General features: G+C 48.0%; 2 protein-coding genes across 4 annotated transcripts in view; one reads left to right on the forward strand and one right to left on the reverse strand.

The window, feature by feature from the left end:
• The window catches only part of LOC108574857 (histone deacetylase 4), a 21,462-nt gene extending 11,773 nt beyond the window's left edge, over positions 1 to 9,689 (forward strand). Inside the window, exons 2-16 of the mRNA XM_017937503.1 lie at positions 1,306 to 1,365; positions 1,792 to 1,952; positions 2,533 to 2,637; positions 3,230 to 3,355; positions 3,663 to 3,745; positions 4,176 to 4,288; positions 4,721 to 4,858; positions 5,250 to 5,350; positions 5,426 to 5,566; positions 5,630 to 5,951; positions 6,183 to 6,641; positions 6,755 to 7,036; positions 8,244 to 8,461; positions 8,539 to 8,678; positions 8,769 to 9,689. Of these exons, the coding sequence (XP_017792992.1) occupies positions 1,306 to 1,365; positions 1,792 to 1,952; positions 2,533 to 2,637; positions 3,230 to 3,355; positions 3,663 to 3,745; positions 4,176 to 4,288; positions 4,721 to 4,858; positions 5,250 to 5,350; positions 5,426 to 5,566; positions 5,630 to 5,951; positions 6,183 to 6,641; positions 6,755 to 7,036; positions 8,244 to 8,461; positions 8,539 to 8,678; positions 8,769 to 8,832 (2,513 nt within the window). The 3' untranslated portion in view covers positions 8,833 to 9,689. The remainder of the gene's footprint in view (positions 1 to 1,305; positions 1,366 to 1,791; positions 1,953 to 2,532; positions 2,638 to 3,229; positions 3,356 to 3,662; positions 3,746 to 4,175; positions 4,289 to 4,720; positions 4,859 to 5,249; positions 5,351 to 5,425; positions 5,567 to 5,629; positions 5,952 to 6,182; positions 6,642 to 6,754; positions 7,037 to 8,243; positions 8,462 to 8,538; positions 8,679 to 8,768) is intronic.
• Positions 9,690 to 12,025: 2,336 nt separating this feature from the next.
• LOC108574986 (TOX high mobility group box family member 3-like) overlaps positions 12,026 to 16,690 on the reverse strand; it is an 8,217-nt gene continuing 3,552 nt past the window's right edge. For all 3 annotated transcript variants that reach the window (XM_017937671.1, XM_017937673.1, XM_017937672.1), the window contains exons 3-10: positions 15,585 to 15,746; positions 15,398 to 15,513; positions 15,025 to 15,319; positions 14,830 to 14,942; positions 14,607 to 14,742; positions 14,174 to 14,530; positions 13,972 to 14,082; positions 12,026 to 13,743 (exon numbers count right to left, since the gene is read on the reverse strand). In XM_017937671.1, the coding sequence (XP_017793160.1) occupies positions 13,423 to 13,743; positions 13,972 to 14,082; positions 14,174 to 14,530; positions 14,607 to 14,742; positions 14,830 to 14,942; positions 15,025 to 15,319; positions 15,398 to 15,513; positions 15,585 to 15,746 (1,611 nt within the window). In that variant the 3' untranslated portion in view covers positions 12,026 to 13,422. The remainder of the gene's footprint in view (positions 13,744 to 13,971; positions 14,083 to 14,173; positions 14,531 to 14,606; positions 14,743 to 14,829; positions 14,943 to 15,024; positions 15,320 to 15,397; positions 15,514 to 15,584; positions 15,747 to 16,690) is intronic.

Raw genomic sequence — 16,690 nt, forward strand, 5'->3', positions numbered from 1 at the left:
GGGGAAGACTCACGTTTAGTAGGCGCGTATATAAATGTCATCCTATATATAGCGGGCGTTCGTCTAATCTTAGCTAGTCGGCCACCGGCCAGGAACACGAGTAAAAATTCGCTTCGACTCTCTGCTCGTTTGAGCCGACCTGTCTTTGGTAAACCGATGCTGTTCGCCTCCTTTCCGCGCCATCTCTCGTCCCGATTCTCTCCTTCCTTCTTCAACTATTTCGAATGAATCGTGACCCCCCGTACTGCTCGAAACCGACTCCATTTTTCAACGTTGAATCGTGCAGTTGTGTTCCACAAGAGACACAACGAAAGGCGAAATTGCGAGTCGAATACGAACCACTGGTTTCGCTGAACCGACCGCGGTGACCTTTTTCTCTTTCTACATCAGCTACTCGTCTGACCTACACACCGACATTCGTTCGCTAATAATAACGGTACTTTGCACCAAGGCGCCAATGCCGTGATTCTCTTTCGATTCATTCCGTTTCAGCCGTTTTGTTTCGTGGATTCCGCATAGAACGCCTGTCAACGAACTGCGGCTTTTCATTTTTATTCAGCAGAGAGTTATAGAAAAAACAGGGAGAAGAGCCGCAAACGCAGAGTGGCATTAAAGTTTATCGTAATTGATAACTAGGCGGGGTTTAGACACATATATCCGGCTGCCAGTTTTTTGCGGCAATTTCTTTAATCAATACGAGCCCCAAATTGTCTTGGTTGGCAACAGGCGTCAGCTTGGATGCCTAACTTTTCGATGTCGATGATTTAAGAGGCTTGGGACATTGGTTTTAACGTTTGAAATTGGGCACAGGCAATCGCGGTTGAATCTGCTGGATTCTCGGACAAAAGGTGACAGCAGGCAATGCGACGTTTAAAGAGTGAATGCCAACCGCGAATTGGCGAATGTTGCGCCTCAGTTGGTGGAAAGGTAATTCCCGTTGGAGAGATCTGCAATCGCGATCGCGGGCGTTTCGGCTACGGTACCAGGGAGCAGCAGGAAGGAAAGAGAGGCGAAGAGAGGAAAGCGAACGTGTCGGGGAACGGCCCTCCTCCACGATTAACCTTGGACTTGACTCGAAGGAATGCAGCGTGCAGTGACCTCTGCTCGCCTGCTAACTCGACTCGCCTGCTTGTTCGTTCGCTCACTTGTTTCGACCCTTTTCCTTTCGATCTCGTTTCACTCGCTCGTTCGCTCGGCTCTTCTTCGAGATACTGCATGAAATAATAAAATAGAACGAGTTGCAGGGTGAAAAGAATCAGTAGTTGCCGCTAAACGCTTATCAAGTACTCTTTGCTTTTGTTTCAGAAGACGTGGGTTACAGAAGCGTCGAGATCGCGTCCGCGTTCACGCATCTGCCGCAAAAAGGTAAGCGTAACGCAATGTAACATAGCCTCGTCCCGACGGTTTGATCGTTACTGTGATTTCCACTGCGTAAACGCTCTATGCTCGACCGTGAGATCTCGTCGTTGGAGATTAAAGCTCGAACAAATGCGAGAAAAAGAAAGATAAGGTAGTCTCGGCGCGCATGACGCTTCTAAAAATAAGCATACTTCCCTGGTATCGAGCCTCGACCGACTGTTTAACGATTAAGTTCGTCGCTGTTTTCGCGGTCGCGACGTCGGAATCGCGCAGCCGATCGAATCCCCCCCTTCTGTCACACGCACACACACACGCGCGCGCACGCACGCACGCACTCTCAGTCTCTCTCTCTCTCAGTCTCTCTCTCTCTCTCAGTCTCTCTCTCTCTCAGTCTCTTTCTCCTTCGAACTCGAACTCGATCTATATGCACAGAAATGGCCAGGGACACGCCAGGCTCGCCGATGTCTAGACCAAGAGATCTGGTCGGAGGAGTTGGCGCTGCTGCGACCACCTTGACATCAAGCGCCTATCACATCGCTTCTGCCGATCCAGCCGCCCTCCAGGGCCATGCGCTTCAGCAGAAGATACTCGAGGTAATTTTTCGAGATACCACTTTGAATCTTCTTCCTTTGCGTCCGTCTTTCTCCGCTTATTCCTCCTCTTCTTTTTCTTCTTCTTCTTCTTCTTCTTCTTCTATTTCATCTTCTCCTCCTTATTCTTCTTCTTCGTCGTCGTCGTCGTCGTCGTCGTCGTCGTCGTCGTCGTCGTTGTCGTCGTCTTCTTCTTCTTCCTAGTCTTCGCCTTCGTTTTCTCTACCACTTTATTGTTCGCCACGACGCACAGGTTCGACCGAGAAAGTAGGTACCGGCGACGCTCGACGGAAGAAGGGGACCCGCTTCCGGTTGCCGGCGCTTATTCCGCTACCAGCTCGTTATCCGACCGCGAGGAACGCGTATTTGCCACTATACACAACCTTACTAGCGTTTGTTACGTGATGTCTTGCGGTATCGCGATATTTGCGTTCTCGCAATGCTCGCCCCCGATATTTTCAAACAAAGTGGTTGCATGGAGCTCGATAGACATAACGGGACGTCTCTCGCGATCCGATTTTGAATCTGTGCGTCGAGCGAGCGGGTACGAGTGTTAACCTCGACGCGTCGGTTCTGATTTCAGCTACAGCAACACCATCAGCTCCAGCAGCAGATTTTGCGACAGCAGTACCAAGCGCAAGAACGACAGTTGGCAGAGCTACACGAACAGGAGATGCATCAGCTGAAGGTAAGCGGAAGCGTTATCGCGGTAGTTGTCGCATCCACGGATCGTCCACGCGCCACCCGCAGCCACTACCACCCTGATCAACCGTAATTCTCCTCTTTGAGTCGAGTCCGGTTGGTGGAAAGTCCAGTGGAATATTCCTATCGTTCGTAAATCCGATCGATGCGCGTCGCGCTCGTCATCCGACTATATCGTATAGTACCGCACGCCCGATACAAACGACGGCCGCACGTTTTCCGTTCACGAAGGAATACCCACCGGCACGCGCGCCATTCGTCTCTAGTCAAGAGGAGACGGTGGTGGTGTCCCCCTGTACCTGTTAATTTCTCTTCCACCTCCTTCCTTCACCCTCCAACCATTCGTCTCTCTCTCTTTCTCTCTCTCTCTCTCTCTCTCTCTCTCGCTCTGTCTCCTTTTATCTCTCTCATTCGTCAACTTACACTTTCTCCGTCTTTTCTCTTACTTCTGATCGTTCCTCGCTTCGAGATTCTGCAATGTATCGACCAAATTATCATCGGCGAACGTTCGCGATCGCGCAAGTCTCTGCTCCCTCTTCATGTGTTCAATCACGATATTTTCTTCTCCTGTTTCATAGATGTGGGAACAGCAGAAGCAGCTGGAAGAGCAGAGGAGAGAAAAGGAGAGACTGGAAGCGCTGAGGAAAAAAGACAAGCATGATCACAGCGCGATCGCATCGACGGAAGTTAAGCAACGACTGCAGGTACTTGGACGACGCTCGAGACTTTATCGTGTCGGTTCGAGGCCATTCGCGGTGTGGGTGAATCTTGTTTTTCTCGTTGTCGTCGTCGTCGTTAAATGCAAGGGAAGGGACGAGCGTAAAACTGTCAAAGATGGAAGTTCGGGGGTGGGTAGTGGTAGGTTGTCTGGAGTTAAAAAGTTCGTCCGTTATGCGAGGGGTGTAGCAAGTCTGGGTAGAAACGAACGAGTTAGTGAGTAAAAGTTAAAGGGGGGAAGGGGGATGTTATTGCGCGCGAGTCCTCGCTGAGAGAGGAACCTTACGATTTCAGAGCTTCCTCGTGAACAAGAAGCAAAGGGAGGCCGCGGCCGCGGCGAACGGGGCCGTGCCTGGTACACCTGGATACAGGAGCTGGTGAGATTTTCCCGAGATTGGCGATGCTCGCGTGCCACGCGGGTTTACCCGTTCTCAGTGTTCGATCCAACCTCGAGTACATCACCTTCGCGGTGCTTTCCATACATTGCGTTTTTCTCGCCTACTGTTCGCCTGTTTGCCCTCCACTTTTCCTCTAATTTTCTGCTTGCGCTCTCTCGCTGTCTTCATCTTTCTTGCATCATCACCGCCAACCCTCTATCTCCACTCCCTGCTGTTACCGCGACACTCTTGCACATGAGAGAGAGAGAGAGAGAGAGAGAGAGAGAGAGAGAGAGAGAGAGAGAGAGAGAGAGAGAGGTGGTATGGGGATGTACTCGAGTGTTGGTGGTTGAGCCGAGCTATTCGACCGCGCTTCTGAGCGAGCGACACGAAACGGACTGAACAAGAAGCGGCGAATTGTGTTGGCCAGGTTGCAGCCGCAATCGATGGACTCGGCGGGCACCGCGAACGCCTCGCATCCCTACCGAATGCCGCAGATGCTCCAGGAAAAATTCGCCGACGACTTTCCTCTTCGTAAAACAGGTACATATTCCGCGCGAACGAGCGCATACGTGTCGTACGATAAAAATCCCCGTGGTGCCGAGTGATGATCATATATGTACTTGGTGGAAGGTAGTCTCTCTTTCTGTGTGCCTATGTACGATAGTAGAATGCCTAAACTAAAGCATGGTTTTTGCGGTTCAAACATCTTGCCTGTCCAAAATACATTCATGTACACATTTACGAAACAGACACGCACGTACACGTACAGAAAACACCGCGCAACTAGCCTGCAACCGATTCGCTGTTTTCCTATTAAGCGAGTCTGCCGACGATCCCCCCTTCTTCTCTCCTAATACCTTTTGCCGAAAATTTTGTCCCCGTCGTTTCCCCCGCATCAATTTCCCCATTTTACACACTATTCCGGCCCGATACGACGACGATCAACAACTAACCCTGGCTAAAATTGGCCAGCCTCGGAGCCGAACCTGCTGAAGGTGCGACTAAAGCAACGCGTGGAGAGGAACATGGCCGCGTCGAGAAATTCACCCCTGATGGCACGCCGGAAGGATCGCCTGCTGTCGCACCTCAAGCGGAAGTCACTGCTAGCAAGTACGTCCTTCGATCGAGCTTAATCGAAATTATTCATTTCGATCGTCAACTCTTCCTGCGTGAGCATTAGCCAACGATTCGTTGCACCCGTGTCGTTTTTCGATTAATCGATCGTTGATTTTTGCCTTTTTGCCAGTGTCCAGTAACAGCATGGCGAACAACAAACCGTTCGTGTTACCGATTAACATGCGTATCTCGACCGAGAGAGAAAAAATATCCGAGTGCGTCGCATCGCGTCGCCCGCTGCCGCCTCCTCATCTGTTGAGGGCGATGCGACGCGCGCGACGCGTCCCTTTAGCCGGACGGAATTCGGGATGGGCGCATTAAAAACGCGGCACGTTGCAGGCAAACCGCGACGCTCACCGCCGCTCGCTGATCGAACTTTTTCCAGATTCTAGCAGTAATCCAGAGTCCGGGCCTAACTCACCGCCAACCGTCAACAATTCTCAAGCGAGTCCCACTGCAGGAACTAATGCGGCTGCAATTCAAGAAGTGAGTAGTAGAACGGAATGTCTTCGTCCAACCATTTCCGCTTCTTTCTATCGTTCTCTATTTTTCCACCCTCAGGAGACGGAGAATACCGGGTACGGTGGTCCGTTAACGAGCAGCAGCCAGCAGGGTAGCCTGTCGGACCTCTCGCTCTTCAGTTCACCGTCCATGCCGAACATCTCGTTAGGTCGACCACATGTTCCGTCCAGTTCTAGCACGGTGAGCAGCGATACACGATCGAAACGCCGTCACTTTCTCTTTAATTCACCATTTTGCTCGTAGACTGGTACCAAGCTGGCAACTGTCTCGGAAGCAGAGGTACGCGCGGCGTTCACAGCTCGGCTAGGGATGCCGCTTACCGGACAAATGTTGCCCGGCACCTTGCCTTTCTATCCGTCGTTGACTGTGATTGAAGGAGGAGACGCGGCGGCGGTGTCAAGCGGTGGTTACGTTCACAAACAGATGCAGAATCTGGAGCATCCGTCTGTAACCAGTAGGCAACATCCGTCTGCCGCGGTGTATCATGGTACCGCGACGACAGCACCCATCACGGACACGCAAGTAGCGCACGCGAGGCTGCAAAAGGCTGGTCACCGGCCTTTAGGTAGTATGTTCTCTCTTTTTTCCTGGCAGCCGATTTTGCAGCGCGCGTGCCATCACCGGCGTCCAATCTCGAATGGTAGGGGACCAAGGGAATGTGGGAGAGAGAGTGGTGGAATAGGGTGTGGGATCGCGTTGGAATTGGCACGCGCGGTGATTTTCCTCGTCAACGCACCATCAATCTTTTCGAATTGCTCTCACGTTTTCGTTTGTTCCTTACGCACCTCCCTCGCAGGCAGAACTCAGTCTGCACCATTGCCGTTGGGTCATCCGATGCTACAGGGTGGTATGATCACGCCTCAGATCCACTACGAAGAGTACCTGGCAGAGAAGCAGCTGCACGAGCAGCAGCAGCAGGCGCACAACTACCTAAAACAACAGATTCGTCAGACGGTGCTGACACGGGTCGGCTCCCGGGGCCAAGCGAATCAGCTTGACGAGGCAGCCGAGAGCGAGGAGTCTGAAGTGATAGATCTGACTGGGGGGAAGAAGGATCTGGTGCCAGAGGAGAGTGAGATCTCGAAGCAACAACGGGATCGGGAGCAGTTTCTTCAGCAACAGAGGGATCTGATGATGAGGCATACCTTGCAGATCTCGAACGAGTCCTCGACGGCCTACGGGGCGGGGAGCAGGAGCAGCCAGCCGAGCGCCAGACCGTTGTCCAGGGCGCTCTCTAGTCCGTTGGTTCACCTGGGTAAGCAGCAGCCGTGTCTTCTTCGCTCGATGCTCGGTTCGCCGAGCTTGTTCGCACTCGATCGATCACGGACTGACAGCGGTGTGTGTGCGTTTGCCGGCCACGCGACGCAGGTCCTCAGGCGAGCCAAACCAGCGGTGGCAGCGGTGATCTGTTCGCACGGGCCTCCTCCCGACCCACCACCGGCCTGGCCTACGATCCGTTAATGTTGAAGCACGCCTGTGTCTGCGGCGAGACAGTTCGCGGCCATCCGGAGCACGGAGGTAGGCTGCAGAGCGTCTGGGCGCGACTTTCCGAGACCGGGTTGCTGCAGCGATGCGATCGAATACGATCGCGCAAGGCCACCCTTGAGGAGATTCAGACGTGTCATAGCGAAGCTCATGCCCTCCTCTTCGGTGAGTGCGCTCTGTTGCTCTCTCCCTCTCTCTCTCACTGTCTCTATCTATCTATCTATCTATCTATCTATCTATCTATCTATCTATCTATCTATCTATCTATCTATCTATCTATCTATCTATCTATCTATCTATCTATCTATCTATCTATCTATCTATCTATCTATCTATCTATCTATCTATCTATCTATCTATCTATCTATCTATCTATCTATCTATCTATCTATCTATCTATCTATCTATCTATCTATCTATCTATCTATCTATCTATCTATCTATCTATCTATCTATCTATCTATCTATCTATCTATCTATCTATCTATCTATCTATCTATCTATCTATCTATCTATCTATCTATCTATCTATCTATCTATCTATCTATCTATCTATCTATCTATCTATCTATCTATCTATCTATCTATCTATCTATCTATCTATCTATCTATCTATCTATCTATCTATCTATCTATCTATCTATCTATCTATCTATCTATCTATCTATCTATCTATCTATCTATCTATCTATCTATCTATCTATCTATCTATCTATCTATCTATCTATCTATCTATCTATCTATCTATCTATCTATCTATCTATCTATCTATCTATCTATCTATCTATCTATCTATCTATCTATCTATCTATCTATCTATCTATCTATCTATCTATCTATCTATCTATCTATCTATCTATCTATCTATCTATCTATCTATCTATCTATCTATCTATCTATCTATCTATCTATCTATCTATCTATCTATCTATCTATCTATCTATCTATCTATCTATCTATCTATCTATCTATCTATCTATCTATCTATCTATCTATCTATCTATCTATCTATCTATCTATCTATCTATCTATCTATCTATCTATCTATCTATCTATCTATCTATCTATCTATCTATCTATCTATCTATCTATCTATCTATCTATCTATCTATCTATCTATCTATCTATCTATCTATCTATCTATCTATCTATCTATCTATCTATCTATCTATCTATCTATCTATCTATCTATCTATCTATCTATCTATCTATCTATCTATCTATCTATCTATCTATCTATCTATCTATCTATCTATCTATCTATCTATCTATCTATCTATCTATCTATCTATCTATCTATCTATCTATCTATCTATCTATCTATCTATCTATCTATCTATCTATCTATCTATCTATCTATCTATCTATCTATCCTTCGGCAAGATGACGCAGCAGCTACTCGGTCTGGCCAACGGTAAGGTGGTCCTCGCTCTGGAGGGCGGTTATGATTTGGCCGCGATCTGCGATTCCGCGCAAGAGTGTGTTCGGGCTCTACTCGGCGACGAGCCGTCCCAACTAAGGGAGGAGGAGCTTACCAGGACGCCTTGCCAGAACGCGATCGACACATTGCAAAAGACCATCGCCGTTCAGGTATTGCTCGGTATATTCCACTCTTGTGCAAACTCTTCTCTCTCTATACGCATCACCACACGTTTATTTTTTCCTAGATGTCGCACTGGCCTTGCGTCAAGCTGAACGCGCACACGGTGTCGATGAGCGCGATAGAAGCCGGTCAAAAGGAACGCGACGAAACCGAGACGGTCTCCGCGATGGCCTCTCTTTCGATGCAGCAGCCTACCAATTTAACGTGAGCATCTCCACTCTTTAACCCATCATGTCAACCCCACCTCCCTTTTCTCTTTCCCGTTTTCACGTTTTTATTTTCCCTCGTATTCAGAACTACCCCAGAACATTCCCGTGAAGTTTCCGAGGAGCCCATGGAACAGGACGACGCCAAATGAAACAACCACCAGAGGAGACAGAGTTGCTCGTCGCGCGTTATCGTCTTTGGAAATGGCCGTCGCGAGGCTCATGTCACTCAATCGTTCGGCAACCGATGATCAAAGAACTAGCCTTTGCGCGCCTCTTCCGCTTCGTGCACGCACGCACTCACTCGCTCGCACACTCGAGCACGTAAGCAACCGCTTCTATCCATCTAGGATTGCGTGGACCTCGCGGCGCTCTTATTGAAATCTAAAAGACAGTAGCTTTAAGTGTTTTCTATTCTTTCGCGTCCGGTGTCCCGAAAACCTCATTCTTTTCCCCTCGAAATTCAAATTTCACGCGCTCGATCGCCTCTATTAATAAAGACACGAATACTATGATATTGATGCTAACTGAAAACGCGCGGCAGAAAGGAGAGTCGCGCTTCTTCGATACAGGAGGAGCACCACGAAGGAACAACGTGACGCCGAGCGTTTCCGTGTCTCCATTCTCAGACAACATTTCGTTCTACGTTCTTTCTTCAAGCGGCATAACACGATTTTTAGTTATTGTGTTGTTTTATCGCGAACAAAGGCTGGTGTGATTTTTGTGATATTTTGTAAAAAAAGAAAGAAAAAAAAGAAGTAAAAAGAAGGAGGAGGAATTTGACGAGCTCGCGATTAGTTCAAGATAAGAAATGTGGGCGACGGGAGAATCTATAAGAATGTTGTTCGACCGATCGAGTACAAGAATATAAGAGTGAGAGAGTGCGAAGATGTGCACGCGCGCGCGTGTGCATGTGTGAATGTGTGTTTTGAAAGCAAGAGTATATGTAATCGAAATACGAGCATTTATTTTTGTGTCGTGCATTTTACGACAGAACACGGAGAAATAGCGCGCGAATCCGTCGATCGACAAACAATCTTTGCGAATTCGTACGTTCAATGGAAATCGTATGTCGCGTACAGTGTGTGTATGCGGATCGAAAATTTGATAGCACGTCAGAGAGGAAGATACGCGTGGCGCGTGTACAAGAAATACGTGTACGTCGTACGCATATATGACTGCAAGAATCTCAAGTGTTCGTCGTATATTGTCCCGTGTTTTTACCAAAAATTTACGAAAATATCGAGCGTGCGAAACATTTCTTCGATCGATTCGTGTCGCAATCTCGAGGATTCCCTCCTGTCCCCGTTTATTTCGTTTTTTCAACCATCCTTTCTCCTTCCCTCTCATCATCCCATCAAGGATGCGTCGACCAGGTCTAAATCTTACTGATGCGATGCGACGAGACACGACCGAACTCGTTTCGTTGCCTCTCGTTCCAACATCTCGTGAGACGATAGTTTCGCCGTTGTTGTTGTTGTTGACTTTTCTGCGAGAGGTTTATTCGTTTCGAACAAAGAAACTTGCAAACATTCCGGTATCGTTCGTAGTGAATTGATACAAGTTAAATGTATGTGTATATCGTTGACTCGCATCGAAAGCACTCCTGTGAGTAAAAACAGGATAAAAAAAAAACTAAAGTCGAAGAGTATAAGAATGGAAATGGAAAAAAGTGTTACGATTACGTTATTGCACGTGTACGAATATGTCCATATTTCGTAAGGTTAAATGTATCAGTCATACATTTTTTATGTATATAAATGTACCTCGTAATTTTAAATAAAAAGTATAGTCATTGTGTTACGCATGCATACGTCACCGGCAGTACGCACGTACGTAATCGCGCGTCGTAGTGAAACGAGCACAACGATCCGTCGAGAAACGGGCAAAAGAAACTACCGAACGTAACACGCTTGCTTTCAACTCAGTTCTCGTTTAATCCTCGTATCCTTGTATACAAACGGGCAGAGGTCAGGTGGGGCGGAACGGAGCTGGGTTTAGGGTTGAAGCTGCGGAGTGGGGAGGAGTGTTAACACGTTCGCTGCCGTCGTCGAAACATCGTCGACACAGGATGGCTTATCCCGTGCGCCAGGCGTCAAGTGTATTGATTGATCACTGCCGTGACATCGGTATATGGCACGCTCTTCACGATGTTTTTATAACAGCGAACGTGTTAACCTAAAAAGCAAAACATAAACTCGTATCGCGAGCCACCATTACGCGTCTTTATATGCGCGCGATACTGCGATATTCGACGTCGTAAGGTGTTGATATATACTTTGCGACATACCATTGCTTGGATATTTTCTAAATTTATTTTCTTTTTTCCCTTTCATCTTTTCTTTGTTTTTTGCCGTTTTTTCTTTTCTTTTTCTTCCTTTTTTTTTCTTCTGCTTCAGTATACAGATTTACGCGATTACGACTAACTCTGGAAAAATTCTGACCTTTCGCATTCACGGATGATGCTCGCTCGCTCGCTCGCTCGGGATTCGGGCAATTTTGAGCCAATCCACAAACGTCTCATATAGTGTTTTACACCGCAACGATAACACGCGTTGCAATTATCGTTTCGTTTGTTGCGCGTGCATATACATATATACATACGTGCATATAGGCGTGTCTCGCGTATACGTATACATGCATATGTACGTATGTACTTTTGGGAGCTGAAAAGAGGCTATTGAAGAGTGTTATATAGTAGGATTCCAATATCTGTGAGAGATACGGAAATTCTACTATATATAACTATTTCCACTTACATATATCTCATGAAATTGAACATATTTTTAATATGTATATGAGATATTAGCATGAAAAAATAACAGTTATATGAATAGTTAATGTGCAATAATATGTCACGTAGGTTCATTAAGTTAATATTTGACGCTGTGGATCTGTTCCTATGATAATTCATCGCTCGCAATCGCTGTATGCCACTCAATTCCGAAATATCGCGTTCGCTTTCTTCGTAGATGTGACCGTTTGCCCAATAAGGGAAATGCGTGTGTTTGTTTTTATACGTCTATCCACGAAGGTTTTCGTAATGAACTAGAGCCAATCACAGCCGACTGCTATCTTCTCAGCTCCCTACCGTACTTGTGTATACATGTATGCACGACGTTGCCGATTAATTTTTACATTTATATTATTTATACGCTTCTATATTATATGTATACGTATATATATGTACCGAAGGTCATTATCAATATGTTACACTATCGATTATGTTTACATCGTAGGGATTTACAAATCTATGGAGTAACCTTTTTTTTTCCTCATTTATATGTACAAGGTTGCTTTTGAAAAGAAAAGATTTAAGGAAAAGAACCTTATCGATATCGCGTGTGTGTCATATCGTGTTGTGTCACGGAAACGTTACGTTTCTGGCGATGGAAAAGTTAGCGCGCTAATCGAAAACGTATTTCTGAAATTAGAGATCGTGCGAAAACACCGTCGAGAATAGACGAGAGAAAAGCGTCCTTATCGCGAAATTCCGTTCGCGCCTGAACGAAGACTGTGCTCCCTTGAAATAAATAACCTCGTCTCGTCTCGAATTCGAATGTATACTTGGTAAAGATACGACAACAACATCGCCTAACGGTAAATTTGGCTCTGATAGTCGGTAATTAGTCCGATTTGTTGAAAAAAAGGCAAAACCATATGTGATATAAAACGAAACGAAGACACGCGAATGAACCCGCAGTACGGATTGACTACTCTCATCCTACGAGACAAGAGTCGTCGCTTGCCATTTTCTTCCCTAGCATCTCTAGACGATACATTCTTCTTTTTCGTGACTTTTCGATCGTTTGTAAAATTATACAAAAATAAGTTGCGTCACCAAGTCGCAGCAGTTGCCAGTCTCCTTCTCCTACTCCTCCCAATTCCTACTCTATTTCTCTCGCCATTCGCTGTTCATCTGCAAACTTTCCATACAGAGTTTTATCATTTTATCGTGCATCGTGGTCGTCGTCGTCCTCGCCGCCGCCGCATCCCCGGGTGTCGATAGGTCGTCAACGATTAACCGGCTGGCAATTTCTATTAATCCAAAAATCTCACGGAAGCGTATCCTCGTTGGCAGATAGGCGTGTAGGCGCATCAAATCTGGATTCATGCTTGCTGGCATATAAGTTGCCGGTTCGTTTCGAACGGCACATGGCGTATCCATACCAACTTCTCTCTCGCTTGTAAATACGCACACGTGTCATCCTAAGCCTGCGGATATATCTACGAAATTACTTTTATCTATCATGTTAAACGGTCCCTAACTAAAATGTTCGAGGAATACAATTTCGTTGACGTTCGTGGACATGATCGCGGTCGCAGACGTAAAACGCGGGTCAACGAGATCGTTTCCTGCGAACTAACAGCTCGACATCATCGGCTACTTTGGCGATTCTAATACTTTTTTGCGATCACGCAGCAATGTCGCTCATCCTCGCGTGAAAACTCAAGTCAATAGAAAAATGAAAGGGTGAATACGATTGGTGTTGACGGGCATCGAGTTGCGACGCAGACAGTTTTTCAACGAAACCGGTGGACCAAAGGTACAGGGAACCGCGTTTCCTTCGCTACTCGTCTCTTTTGATTCTACGCGAAACGACCTCCTCCTTATCGATATACGTATATGTACAGAGGATGTCGAGGAGCCGGGACGCGTTCCAGGGCTACGGCAAACGGTAGGAAATCCGTGGTACGGTCGTGGCGCGCGTATCTCCCCAACCGGTTACTACGTGTCGCCCTTATTTCACAATGGAGAAGTTTTGCTGTGGATTCTGATTCGAGGATACCCATGTCGTGAACACGTCTCTGCAGTGGCTAACCACGCATTCGTTGCTGCAATACTCGTCTTCCCATTCGCTGTTCGCCACTGCGGGATTTGGGCATCCGTGACGTATACACGCGTTCGACGTCGGCCTCTGGCCAGTCATGCTCGCCGTCTGGTTTGCCGAGGAGTTCACAGTCGTTGGAGGACTCGACAACGAATCGCTTTTTGGAGGACTCGTGTGAATCATCTGTTGTTGCGGTTGCTGCTGTATCTGCTGTACTTGCTGTTGCGACATCTATAAAAAGAGTAATGGAAATTGGGTAGTTAGGTGGTGGGTGACAGAGCAGCGAATAGAATAGAATGAGAATGGTGGAGAAAGCAGGGATCTAAAGGAGTAAGGATGAGCAAACGATGGCGGTAAACGAAGGGTAGGAAGCCGCACGAACGGCTGTTAGAGTTGGTAGTGGTACGTGCGGATTTGTCAGGGTGTGTGTGGGGGGGATAACAGAGTTCCGCTGCAAACCTGCATGTATTGCTGCTGCGAAACCTGTTGCTGCATGTGCTGCTGTTGCTGTGATTGTTGTTGCTGCTGTTGCGATATATGCGTCTGCGGCATCGGATTGCCCATCAGAGTCTGTGGAAAAGCAGGGAAGATGAACACATTGATTAACGGTTGCCAGAACTCGGCGCAACCACAAAAGACAGAAGGGGTGGGAGGACGTTACCTGCTGCGTTTGCTGTTGCTGAGGATTTCCTGGCATGGTTAAATGATGAGGAGACTTTTTCATTTGCATCTGTTGTGCTGATTGTTGATGATGCTGATGCGGGTGAGAATGCTGTTGTTGCGGTGGCGACGGTTGCGGTTGCGGTTGTGGACTGTAGACCTGATACGATACGCTTCCGGGTGTTCCATTCCCAACGTAATTCCCGTAGGTCGCGTATTGAACTTGTTGCTGTTGCGGTGACGGTTGCTGCTGCTGCTGGTCGTTCTCAGCAGCCCCCTTACTGACCAGAGACGCTCTATACGCCGCAAGAGCTTGCAGATACTCCTTCTTCGCAGCTTCGGTCTTCTTTTTGTAAACCTAAAAATATGGAATTTCCTTTGTGATCTGTTCAGCCTCACATGACTGTCAGAGAGGGTGGGGGAATAAAACTAACGTTTTTGTGCTCAGTATCAAGCGCGTCCCACATCGATGCTACGATCTTGGACACTTCGCCAAAGCTTGCGTTTGGATTTTGTCCTTTTATAGCGGCCTGTGTGTCCCTGAAGAACAAGGCATACGCCGAGACAGGCCTGAAAAATAGTGATAGAGTTAGGTTATGTTTGTGTTCAAGCACGTGTATGCAGTCTGAGTTGAGCGAATAAAACAAGGTAACACACTTTTGCGGTTCATTCGGATCCCTCTTCTTCTTTTTCTTCTGGGATTTTGGTTTCCTCTGATTTTTTGCTCCCACGTCGGTCGGTTCCGGCGAGGGTCGCTTGATCCCTGTAATCTGTGAAAAGGATCACACTCGTTCTTTACTTCTTTACTGACGGCTAAATCATACTCGAACAACAACAACGTCGGCAACACACCATTCCGGAATGAGGCGTACTGTCATCGCTATCCTCGCTGGTGGTGGTATTGTTGTTCGCCTCGGGAACGGTGCTTGGTTGTATCGCGGATGGGCTTCCACCCGTCGGGCTCCTATACTGCATCTGTTGTTGTAGTTGCTGCTGCTGCTGTTGCTGCTGAGTGTGCATGTATTGCATGTGTTGCTGCATTTGCGCCTGCTGCTGCTGCTGAAGCAACATCATCTGCTGACTTCCGTGCTGTTGTCGCGGGGAGCTCATATTCGCGTACGAAGCTTGCGAGCCAGTATACGAGGAACTACGAACAGTTATTGAAAAAGGATTACCGTCTAGATCGCCGCAACCGCCGACAGAGCTCCCTTCAACGACTACTCACCTGACGCTGATCGGCTGCAGCGAGTGTTCCTGTTGTAGATAAAGGGACTGTTGATATCCTCCCGGATCGAGATTCAACCCGTCCGGAGATTGTTGAACACTACCGGTCTGCATCATCTGCAAACGCGATTCGCAATGATAGTCGAGATGGAAGAAATCCAACGTGTTCGTTCGCCCCAAACACTCACCTGAGACTGATAGCCGTGCATTGGATCGTGTTGCGGTTGCTGCTGTTGTTGTTGCTGCTGCTGCTGTGGCTGCTGTTGTTGCTGGTGCTGATGTTGATGTGAGAGGGCATGAATCGACGGAATATCGAAATCCTCGTCGCCAAAGCTGGGCGTGTGGAAGGTCTGCGAATAAAAGGAAGCTGGCGATTCTGAAGGAAAAGTGGTTGAGAGGGCCGCGGTGGAACATCCGGCTTACGGCGATCGGGCCATCGGGGGGAGGAATCGCTCGATCGCGTTGCCGTGGTCTTTCGGCCGTTCGGACGTCGCATCGTTGCCTGATCGGACAGAGATGAGACAGACGGAGCTAAAGAACGTGGAGGAGGAGGAAGAGCAGCATCGTATCGTTCGAAATCCTTTTAGCAATTTATTCCTTTTCGAGGAGTGGGGAAAGAAGGAAAATACATTTGCCGTGCGCAGCGAGTCGGGCCACGGGGAATAAAAGTTTTTAAATTGGATTTAATAGCGTCAGGAATTTTCCTTTGAAGGAACGTACTTGCCTATTGATCGAGTACACCTCTGCCTCTCTTCCCTCGGTATGCCCATCGCGCGCGTTACCCCTTACCTCGCGATGTTTCTCTTACTCTATCGTTTCGCTCCCTTCCTCCCTCGCACGCTCCCCTTTTCACCGCGCTTCGTCTCGCAGCGTTCCGTCGCCCGCCCGTGTGTACGCGTACCCGTCCTATTTCAACTACTCCTACTCCCGCGCACCTTCACCTCATCCTCTTCCTACTTCTCCTGCACCGCCACTTCCTCCATCTACTCCCTTTCCATCTCCGAATCGACTACGCGTCTATCCATCTTCTTCCTCCACCGGTTCCAAACTTTTCTTTCTCTCCACACCCCAGCCCTCAACCATCCGCGTACCGATACCCCTCTTCTCGCCCGTTCGACGCTCCTGCCTCTGCACCCGTGCCCGTACTCATCCCCGCCACTCGGTTCCTCGTCCTCTGTCTATCCGACTGAACCAAGATACATAGTCGTATCTTTTCTACCCCCTTCATTCGCTCGCGTTCCTATTCGCTCCCTTCGTTCCCCATAAGCGAAGGGGCTCGCGCGTTTCCACTGCT

The sequence above is a fragment of the Habropoda laboriosa genome, unplaced genomic scaffold (assembly GCF_001263275.1).
Source record: "Habropoda laboriosa isolate 0110345459 unplaced genomic scaffold, ASM126327v1 scaffold210, whole genome shotgun sequence".
Classification (NCBI taxonomy): domain Eukaryota; kingdom Metazoa; phylum Arthropoda; class Insecta; order Hymenoptera; family Apidae; genus Habropoda; species Habropoda laboriosa.